Below are 12,243 nucleotides of genomic sequence, written 5' to 3'. Positions count from 1 at the left end.
GCATATTGCGTTTTGAGACCAATCGGAAAACAACATGGCCGACAGGCAGTCATCATGGATTTTGACAATTGAAGATTGTTATCGCTATTTCTCAGAAAGTAATGAAGGGATCTTTCCCAAATTTCATATGTAGGTTCCTCTTGGTGCCTAGTTATGCATATTGCATTTTGAGACCAATCTGAAAACAACATGGCCGACAGGCAGCCATCTTGGATTTTGACAATTGAAGTTTGTTATCGCTATTTCTCAGAAAGTACTGAAGGGATCTTTCTCAAATTTCATATGTAGGTTTCCCTCAGTGCCTAGTTATGCATATCGGGACCAATCCGAAAACAACATGGCCGACAGACAGCCATTATCGCTAAATCTTAAATTTTATATATAGGTTCCCCTTGTTTGAAATGTACTAGCTATAGAGGGCTGTTTATGAAAATACACAGATTAGTAAGACTTAGAGGAAGGGAAAAGTAGAGAAAAGATCAATCTGACATGGAACCTATAAAGATCATTCAATGGTGGGCGCCAAGATCCCTCTGGGATCTCTTGTAATTAGTGAAATGTAATTAAATAATGTCCTGTATCGGTTACAGCATATTAATTACCGTTGTGAAATATAGTAATTAAATAATGTCTAGCTGTATTGGTTACAGTATAATAATCAAACTCTTATATATGCATTTGAGTAGAGCATTGAATGAAAGTTTAACTAACAAGATTGAATTGGTATGTGTTTACTGATACACGTGGTAAGTCAAGTATATATGTATGATTAGTTTGACCTTTTTTATGTCAAGGTCACTGATTAACTTGACCTTTTTCCAGTCAAGTTTTAGTGTATTTGTAGTCAGGTATGCAATGATTAGTTTGACCTTTTTCATGCTAATTATAAGGTCACTGATTAACTTGACCTTTCTCCAGTAACGTTTGTGTATTTGTAATCTGGTATGCAATGATTAATGTAACCCTTTTCCTGTCAAAGTCCCTACATTAAACACTGCTGGTAATTCGTTCACTCTTATTACAATGCAGTGTATTCAGTAATTAACCTTGAGTATATAGTGAACCAGGTCTGCATACATACCAAGAATCACTTTATTAACTATACTGAATTTTACACGCTCAAGGGAAAGAGATTGAAGAAAAGTACCTTTTTACGTGTCCCTGTGCCTCTATACCTCCATAATGATGATTGTTGACCATACTACGAAGTGCTGATTTAGTTCAATTCATATAATGTGATCAATTTCAAACCTAAATACAAACTGTCACTAGCATTACAAAATCCAGCATGATTCAACATTGTTTTACAAAATCCAGCATGATTCAACATTGTTTTACAAACTCAAGCATGATTCATCAACATTGTTTTACAAACTCAAGCATGATTCATCAACATTATTTTACAAACTCAAGCATGATTCATCAACATTGTTTTACAAACTCCAGCATGATTCATCAACATTATTTTACCAACTCAAGCATGATTCATCAACATTGTTTTACAAACTCCAGCATGATTCATCAACATTATTTTACAAACTCCAGCATGGTACACAAGATGTTGGTTTGTGGGAGTTCCCGATTGGATGATGATTATTGTGGAATCATTGTTTTAACAAAACAATTTTTTTTTCAGGCTATGATATGTCCACATTTATCAGACGGTACTCCAAATACCTGAATGAAAAAGCATATTCTTACAGACAGATGGCATTTGATTTTTGCAAAGTCAGAAGAGGGTATGTATAAAAACTTGAACAATGATGAAATTAATTTTACCATTGCATAGTGGCAAGTTTTTGAGTCTGAGCAGTGGGGGAGTCATAAGAATGGTTCTATAATGTGTTAAGTGTTCATGTTGAATCCTTGTTTTTGAAACTAGATTAACATTGTTATCATATCTAAGCATGCTTTGTCTTCAAGTTTAGAAATATCTTGTTCTTTCTCCCAGCCTAGCACCATGCTACATTTGTAATTGTTTATATTACTTGTTCTGGAGATATTGTCCTGTTGTCATGGTAATTCAGGAGGTGTAGAAGAGCAATAAAATACCAACGTCTTGGCAGATTATTTTCAGTGGTTGTCACTAATAGTCTTCGAAACATTGACTGTGACTTTGTGGACCAGAAACTTGTATGTCAACAAAAATCCCTGGACACCTTAGTGTTTTTAAAGAGATAGAAAATGGTATCTTTGATATTGCTGAGTTTCTTCTCTTAGCAAATTGATGGAACAAACTTGGAGTACTTCACATATCAGTTTTTGTCCTCATTAACACTTTACTGGTGAATAGAATGAACTGTATAGACTTTGTTGTAGACTTTGGTTGGGTACAGGGTAAATGGTGGCAGTTGGTTGGATACAGGGTATATGGTGGCAGTTGGTTGGATACAGGGTATATGGTGGCAGTTGGTTGGATACAGGGTATATGGTGGCAGTTGGTTGGATACAGGGTATATGGTGGCAGTTGGTTGGATACAGGGTAAATGGTGGCAGTTGGTTGGATACAGGGTAAATGGTGGCAGTTGGTTGGATACAGGGTATATGGTGGCAGTTGGTTAGATACAGGGTATATGGTGGCAGTTGGTTAGATACAGGGTATATGGTGGCAGTTGGTTGGATACAGGGTAAATGGTGGCAGTTGGTTGGATACAGGGTATATGGTGGCAGTTGGTTAGATACAGGGTATATGGTAACAGTTGGTTAGGTACAGGGTATATGGTGGCAGTTGGTTGGATACAGGGTATATGGTGGCAGTTGGTTGGATACAAGGTAAATGGTGGCAGTTGGTTGGATACAGGGTATATGGTGGCAGTTGGTTAGATACAGGGTATATGGTGGCAGTTGGTTAGATACAGGGTATATGGTGGCAGTTGGTTAGATACAGGGTATATGGTGGCAGTTGGTTAGGATACAGGGTATATGGTGGCGGTTGGTTAGATACAGGGTATATGGTGGCAGTTGGTTAGGATACAGGGTATATGGTGGCATGTTGGTTGGATACAGGGTATATGGTGGCAGTTGGTTGGATACAGGGTATATGGTGGCAGTTGGTTGGATACAGGGTATATGGTGGCAGTTGGTTAGATACAGGGTATATGGTGGCAGTTGGTTAGGTACAGGGTATATGGTGGCTGTTGGTTGGATACAGGGTATATGGTGGCAGTTGGTTGGATACAGGGTATATGGTGGCTGTTGGTTGGATACAGGGTATATGGTGGCAGTTGGTTGGGTACAGGGTATATGGTGGCAGTTGGTTAGATACAGGGTATATGGTGGCAGTTGGTTAGGTACAGGGTATATGGTGGCAGTTGGTTGGATACAGGGTATATGGTGGCAGTTGGTTAGGTACAGGGTATATGTTGGCAGTTGGTTGGATACAGGGTATATGGTGGCAGTTGGTTGGATACAGGGTATATGATGGCAGTTGGTTAGGTACAGGGTATATGGTAGCAGTTGGTTGAGTACAGGGTATATGGTGGCAGTTGGTTGGATACAGGGTAAATGGTGGCAGTTGGTTGGGTACAGGGTATATGATGACAGTTGGTTGAGTACAGGGTATATGGTGGCAGTTGGTTGGATACAGGGTATATGATGGCAGTTGGTTAGGTACAGGGTATATGGTGGCAGTTGGTTAGGTACAGGGTATATGATGGCAGTTGGTTAGGTACAGGGTATATGGTGGCAGTTGGTTAGGTACAGGGTATATGGTGGCAGTTGGTTGGATACAGGGTATATGGTGGCAGTTGGTTGGATACAGGGTATATGGTGGCAGTTGGTTGGATACAGGGTATATGGTGGCAGTTGGTTGGATACAGGGTATATGGTGGCAGTTGGTTGGGTACAGGGTATATGGTGGCAGTTGGTTGGGTACAGGGTATATGGTGGCAGTTGGTTGGGTACAGGGTATATGGTGGCAGTTGGTTAGGTACAGGTTGTACATGGTTGTTGTTGGCTGGGTACAGGGTATATGGTGGTTTTAGTTGGGTACAGGGTACATGGTGGTTTTAGTTGGGTACAGGGTACATGGTGGTTTTAGTTGGGTACAGGGTATATGGTGGTTTTAGTTGGGTACAGGGTACATGGTGGTTTTAGTTGGGTACAGAGTACATGGTGGTTTTAGTTGGGTACAGAATACATGGAGATTGTTTGAAAAATCTTCTAAACATTAAGTACTAGTATTGTTGACTCTTCCTGCAGAGTTTTATTGGATTGGCGGGCAAGCTACACACAGAAAGCAGATTGTCATTATAACTGCAAGCACAGAGCCATGTTTCTGATTACTTTAACGGATCACTAATAGAAGTCATTAGGAGTGTCAGTAGCTCCTTATCTGATCACCACAATAAAGATTATGCCATATCAATTAGATACGTTTATCAATTAAACAATATTTTCTATCATTATTGTGTTATAGATAGGAACACCTGCTATTTCTATGTGTATATTCCAAGGTCATGATCAGAGTATCAATGATACAACCTGTAAAACAAGTTTGACACATGGCACTGGTGTCAAATCATCTAAAACAAACCATGTTAAGTCCAGACAATGATTGTTGAGAACAATGCATTTTGTGATTAAGATAGATAAGAATATTATCAAATGTATAGGGGAACATGTGCTTTCTAAATGTGAAGTCATGTTGATGTCTATATCCAAACAGTTGGTTAGATCATGTATTATACTTTGTTGTGTGATATATTTGGCATTTGATTGATAGTCTACATTTGCATACAGAAAAATTAGGAAAGTGCATGTAGCCATGCTATATGTTCAAAAGATGAAGGTTATTGATGGTCTCATATTTGACTTTTACAGGAAAGAAGACGGTTTGTTACGAACCATGAATACAGAAAAAGTAAGTCCTATAGAAAATGTCTAGCCTTGAAAGAGTGTGGATTAATGTATCATCTAAGCACATTCCTATCAAATTACTGACTGGACAATAACCTGGTGTGATAGGACAAAATCAAGTATTGTGCCAGAGGAAAGAAAAATAACTGAATCATGACAAGTTTAAAAAAAATGGGACAAATATGAAGTCAAAAAACATTCTAAGACTCTCTCAGTAATGATTTTCCCTTAAAAAGCTATGGTACTAAGACATTCTGAGTTTGAGTTAATCCAATAGTTCATTGGAAATAGTCAGAATCACTCTCAGAGTATCTTGTCCTCCTAAGATTCTGGGCGCCCAGGCTTAGATATTTTTTCAGGATATTTCTGCATGTTCATGTATAATCATTTAAAGCTGGCTGAAAGTTGTTGTCAAATCTGTAAAGTTTAGAAGATACCAAATATACAATGACTTTAAGGTTGAATAATTTTGATGAGGTTTGTAAAGTGATGCTGCTGATGATTTGTAAGGTAATGAAGGGATGAGGTTAAGAGACCAGATACTGTACAACCAATGTAGAGGTAGTTATGACTCACACTTCCGATCACAGAAATACAAGATGAATGACTTTTATTATTTATGAACCAAAGAGATATGGCTAGGGAAATCTCAAAGCAGATGAATCAAAAGAAATGAGTCATTTTTTAAAACAGTTCTTGAAGTACTCTTATAAATAAGATAGTGTGAATCTTACAATTAATTAGTAATCTGAATGATCTGATATTTCTCATAGAACTTCAGTACTACTATATGTGCTGTATTAGAAAATCAGTACTACTATATGTCCTACATTAGGATTTCAGTATTACTATGTCCTACATTATAATTTCAGTACTACTATGTCCTACATTATAATTTCAGTATTACTTTGTCCTACATTATGATTTCAGTATTACTATGCCCTACATTAGGATTTCAGTATTACTATGTCCTACATTATAATTTCAGTACTACTATGTCCTACATTAGGATTTCAGTACTACTATGTCCTACATTAGAATTTCAGTACTACTATGTCCTACATTAGAATTTCAGTATTACTATGTCCTACATTATAATTTCAGTACTACTATGTCCTACATTAGGATTTCAGTATTACTATGTCCTACATTAGAATTTCAGTACTACTTTGTCCTACATTAGGATTTCAGTACTACTATGTCCTACATTATGATTTCAGTATTACTTTGTCCTACATTATAATTTCTGTATTACTTTGTCCTACATTATAATTTCAGTATTACTGTGTCCTACATTATAATTTCAGTACTACTTTGTCCTACGTTAGGATTTCAGTATTACTATGTCCTACATTATAATTTCAGTATTACTATGTCCTACATTATAATTTCAGTACTACTTTGTCCTACATTAGGATTTCAGTACTACTATGTCCTACATTAGAATTTCAGTACTACTTTGTCCTACATTAGGATTTCAGTACTACTATGTCCTACATTATAATTTCAGTACTACTTTGTCCTACATTAGGATTTCAGTACTACTATGTCCTACATTATAATTTCAGTATTACTTTGTCCTACATTAGAACTTCAGTACTACTATGACCTACATAAGGATTTCAGTACTAGTCCTTATTCCAGGTATTTAACTACTATGCTGATATCATATCACTGCTATAATGTATGTATTTGTGTTTCAGCTTTTAAAAACATTACCATGCTTACAGAAACAATTAGACGGATTGTTGGAATTTGATGTAAGTATAGGATATAGAAGGCAAGAGAATTCATTTTATCCCCATCTATAATTGGACTTCAGTATGTTATTATTTGGGTGGCTGATAGGATTTGCATGCTTTTGCCTGCATTCAGCAAACTTGCTGTAGTTTATGTGGAAGGTGGCCAATGGAGTACATACAGAAATTGGGCATTCAATTCCTTATAAACAGAACCTTTCTGGATCATTTTCAATCCCAAATTTATTTGAAGCTCAATCATACACTGAACACACTTGATTATCTTGACCAAATAGAATTTCACATGAAGTCTAGTTTCACTCTATATAATGAGCTTAGGTAATTTGATTAATTTCAAATGTGGGTTAAGAAGATGTCAATCACTATGTAAAATCTTTTTAAAAGGTAAGTGGAATAGGAGCACCTTGATATGTTCTTTTCTCTTATGAACTATAAGTACAGTATATCTTAACAAAAAACAACAGATTCACTGTTACAGATACTGTGATTGCAAGGAGTAAAAACAAACAAAAAATGTAAATTAAAGTGCCTTGTTATATGTGTGTTTGTTTGAAACAGTCTTTGAATTTAAGTGATAAGGAATGGACTTTTTAATTCTATGGAACATGATCATGTATTTACAAATTTACAGTTACATTTTTCAGATGGAATGTGTTTGAAATTTTTCAGTGTACCCAGAATGAATTAACAAATGGAGTAATTAATGCTACGTTTCTGCTGCTGTTTAAAGACCTCATTCGACTATTTGCCTGTTACAATGACGGTGTCATCAACCTTTTAGGTAAGCTAAACATTGCAGATAGAAACTGTTACTGTATATTGACTGTCAAAGTGGACAAACTATTACAGTGGACAAACTATTATAATGGACAAACTGTTATAATGGACAAACTGTTATAGTGGACAAACTGTCAAAGTGGACAAACTATTACAGTGGACAAACTGTTATAGTGAACAAACTATTACAGTGGACAAACTGTTACAGTGGACAAACTATTACAGTGGACAAACTGTTATAGTGGACAAACTGTTATAGTGGAAAAACTATTACAGTGGACAAACTGTTATAGTGGACAAACTGTTATAGTGGACAAACTGTTACAGTGGACAAACTATTACAGTGGACAAACTATTACAGTGGACAAACTGTTACAGTGGACAAACTGTTATAATGGACAAACTGTTATAGTGGACAAACTGTTATAATGGACAAACTGTCAAAGTGGACAAACTATCAAAGTGGACAAACTATTACAGTGGACAAACTATTACAGTTACAGTGGACAAACTGTTATAATGGACAAACTGTTATAGTGGACAAACTGTTATAGTGGACAAACTGTTACAATGGACAAACTGTTATAGTGGACAAACTGTTACAGTGGACAAACTGTTATAATGGACAAACTGTTATAGTGGACAAACTGTTATAGTGGACAAACTGTTATAATGGACAAACTGTTATAGTGGACAAACTGTTATAGTGGACAAACTGTTATAATGGACAAACTGTTATAGTGGACAAACTGTTATAGTGGACAAACTGTTATAATGGACAAACTGTTATAGTAGACAAACTATTACAGTGGACAAACTGTTATAGTGGACCAACTGTTATAATGGACAAACTGTTATAGCAGACAAACTATTACAGTGGACAAACTGTTTGTGATATGCTCTTAAAATGAATGGACTACTACAGCAGTAGGCAGTTAAAGTGAACGGACTGTTACAGCAGTGGGCAGTTAAAGTGAACGGACTGTTACAGCGACAGACAGATGAAGATGCCTGATACAAATGTTGTGTAATTTTGTGTTCAACAGAACAGATGTATTGATTCCTCATGACCATCACAACTCGTCCTTAACGACTTGTCACTAAGGACTTATCAGCACAATTTTATTGAGAAAAAGTAAATGAAAATGATTTTAATAGATTTGTAAAATACATTAAGCTAGGAGTAAGATTCAGGAACCATTTCCTAACGAAAAAATTGATTTTTAGATTCCATTATTATGAGCTGAGACATTTCATAGCTTCTCTATCACACTGAGTAATGATCATAATCTTCTCACAGACTGTAGCAGAATAACACATCTCAAATTATGTCACCGTGAAATACAGCTGTATACTCTATTGGTTTCTTTTTCTTTTAAATTGAAATAAATTTTATACAAGTATTCAGTACCAAAATATGTTCAACAAGTTTACATTCCTGGATTATAGAACCAAGATCATGGTCAATTATAATTTAAATAAAAACTCGTTACATTTGATAGTTTAAATAAAAACTCTCTACATTTAAAAGTTTGAATAAAAACTCTTTACATTTGAATGTTCATTCTGATTAAAGTAAAACTAATTGCTGGTATTGAGTATAAACCTTCAATAAGTCATTAAGATTAAAATAGAATACTTGGATGTATTGATATCGGTAGGTTTGGACGGTGTGATTGTAATGTGGGTATTGATATCGGTAGGTTTGGACGGTGTGATTGTAATGTGGGTATTGATATCGGTAGGTTTGGACGGTGTGATTGTAATGTGGGTATTGATATCGGTAGGTTTGGACGGTGTGATTGTAATGTGGGTATTGATATCGGTAGGTTTGGACGGTGTGATTGTAATGTGGGTATTGATATCGGTAGGTTTGGACGGTGTGATTGTAATGTGGGTATTGATATCGGTAGGTTTGGACGGTGTGATTGTAATGTGGGTATTGATATCGGTAGGTTTGGACGGTGTGATTGTAATGTGGGTATTGATATCGGTAGGTTTGGACGGTGTGATTGTAATGTTTCTGTATGCAATCTTCATTATGGTTTGGATTTTAGTAAATCAGTGGAGTTTTTACTTACACTCTATAACATTCTGATGCCAGTTGGTGCTCTTTCTCAAGTGTTCCGTTCTGATTGTGTCCACAGAAGTTTAGAAATCAATATGTTCAGCTAGCCTTAATGACTTTAGGGCGAGTCAGTGTGACACTTTACCTCGGATAAATTAGATGGAAGTGTTTATGAATTTCGGTTACCGAGGAAACAAAATGGGCTTTACAGTTTCTAGGGGGAAAATTAAGACGATACTGTAAAATAAAATGAGAACTTGTTGTCGTAGGGTACCTTCAGAATAAAAGGTTACCTGTTGGTACTTTTGAATAATTAAAATTTAGTTTGAATTTATGTTTTCTGTTGCAGAAAAATATTTTGATATGAATAAAAAGCAGTGTAAGGATGCGTTGGAAGGCTACAAAAAATTCCTTGTCCGAATGGACAAAGTGTCAGAATTCCTTAAAGTAGCGGAGGTAAGTTTTACAAATAAATGAGATTCCCTTCTGAAGCTGTACCTACTCAACGCTTATATCAGTAGTCTAGCACTTGTCTGGTACTCACTGTCCCAGCCTGGTTAGTTTTACATTCCTTTACAATTCATATCTATATTACATTGTGTAGTCCTTTAATACACATCCAAAACTTGTTATAATACCAGTAAAAACGTTTATCTGTGTCAGTTCATCTGATCAGTAAAGCATTTCATATTTCGAGCTGATTTTAGAGTAACTGTGCTGAAATCCATCTGGTTTTATAAGAGTTATTTCAATAGTTAAAGATAAAAAAGGCTTTTGAAAGCTAACCAGGCTTTGCACTGTGTGTGTGGACAGTTACCATCCACACAACATCACACAGATTAGTATGCTAACCAGACTTTGTACCGTGTGTGTGGACACAGATACTGATCATACAACATCACACAGATTAGTATGCTAACCAGGCTTTGTACCGTGTGTGTGGACACAGATACCGATCATACAACATCACACAGATTAGTATGCTAACCAGACTTTGTACTGTGTGTGTGGACACAGATACCGATCATACAACATCACACAGATTAGTATGCTAACCAGACTTTGTACTGTGTGTGTGGACACAGACACCGATCACACAACATCACACATATTTGTATGCTAACGAGACTTTGTACTGTGTGTGTGGACACAGATACCTATCACACAGATTAGTATGCTAACCAGACGTTATACAGTATGTGTGGACACAGACAAACCGATCACATATCACACAGATTAGTATGCTAACCAGACTTTGTACCGTGTGTGTGGACACAGATACCGATCATACAACATCACACAGATTACTATGCTAACCAGACTTTGTACCGTGTGTGTGGACACAGATACCGATCATACAACATCACACAGATTAGTATGCTAACCAGACTTTGTACCGTGTGTGTGGACACAGATACCGATCATACAACATCACACAGATTAGTATGCTAACCAGACTTTGTACCGTGTGTGTGGACACAGATACCGATCATACAACATCACACAGATTAGTATGCTAACCAGACTTTGTACCGTGTGTGTGGACACAGAGACCGATCACACATCACACAGATTAGTATGCTAACCAGACGTTATACAGTGTGTGTGGACACAGATACCATCATACAACATCACACAGATTAGTATGCTAACCAGACTTTGTACCGTGTGTGTGTGGACACAGATACCGATCACACAAAATCACACAGATTAGTATGCTAACCAGACTTTGTGGAGTGTGTGTGGACACAGATACCGATCATACAACATCACACAGATTAGTATGCTAACTAGACTTTGTACAGTGTGTGGACACAGACACCGATCACACAACATCACACAGATTAGTATGCTAACTGTTGCTTTTTTGTGTTAAATTCCAAAGCTGTTTATAATAGATGCACACACTGTTGTATATATTTGGTTGGTTTTATTAAACATGACCATGACCAGTTGTTTCTAATCATACATACTGGGACTAGTCAGTGTTGGGTATATATTTTCTGTTTACTGATATCAACTAACAATTATTAGCTCACCTACCTGAGTGGATTTGGAATCATTCTGTCCCCTAAGTCAACAGAAAGGTCAATTATATTAGAATTATTTTGTCTCCCAAGTCAACAGAAAGGTCGCTTATATTAGAATTATTTTGTCTCCCAAGTCAACTGAAAGTTCATTTATGTTAGAAGTATTCTGTCTCCCAAGTCAACAGAAATGTCACTTATATAAAATCATTGTCTTCCAATTCAACAGATCAAGAAAGGTCACTTATGTAGAATTATTCTGTCTTCCAAATCAACAGAAATGTTACCTATATTGGAATTATTCTGTCCCCCAAGTCAACAGAACGGTTACTTATATTGGAATTATTCTCTCTCCCAAGTCAACAGAACGGTTACTTATATTGGAATTATTCTCTCTCCCATGTCAACAGAACGGTTACTTATATTGGAATTATTCTCTCTCCCATGTCAACAGAACGGTTACTTATATTGGAATTATTCTCTCTCCCATGTCAACAGAACGGTTACTTATATTGGAATTATTCTCTCTCCCATGTCAACAGAACGGTTACTTATATTGGAATTATTCTCTCTCCCATGTCAACAGAAATGTTACTTATATTGGAATTATTCTCTCTCCCATGTCAACAGAACGGTTACTTTTATTGGAATTATTCTCTCTCCCATGTCAACAGAACGGTTACTTATATTGGAATTATTCTCTCTCCCATGTCAACAGAACGGTTACTTATATTGGAATTATTCTCTCTCCCAT

The 12,243-nt window shown here is 36.4% G+C and overlaps 1 protein-coding gene across 3 annotated transcripts in view; it reads left to right on the top strand.

Annotated features, from left to right (window-relative positions):
- Window positions 1-12,243, top strand: part of LOC117328080 (phosphatidylinositol-binding clathrin assembly protein LAP-like) — a 94,639-nt gene that overhangs the window by 36,462 nt on the left and 45,934 nt on the right. For all 3 annotated transcript variants that reach the window (XM_033885426.1, XM_033885425.1, XM_033885424.1), the window contains exons 4-8: window positions 1,637-1,739; window positions 4,822-4,861; window positions 6,561-6,617; window positions 7,287-7,398; window positions 9,812-9,918. In XM_033885426.1, coding sequence (XP_033741317.1) covers window positions 1,637-1,739; window positions 4,822-4,861; window positions 6,561-6,617; window positions 7,287-7,398; window positions 9,812-9,918 — 419 coding nt within the window. The remainder of the gene's footprint in view (window positions 1-1,636; window positions 1,740-4,821; window positions 4,862-6,560; window positions 6,618-7,286; window positions 7,399-9,811; window positions 9,919-12,243) is intronic.

Source organism: Pecten maximus, chromosome 5 (assembly GCF_902652985.1).
Source record: "Pecten maximus chromosome 5, xPecMax1.1, whole genome shotgun sequence".
NCBI lineage: Eukaryota > Metazoa > Mollusca > Bivalvia > Pectinida > Pectinidae > Pecten > Pecten maximus.
The sequence above is the reverse complement of the archived record's forward strand: the minus strand, read 5'-3'. Positions and strand labels throughout refer to the sequence as shown.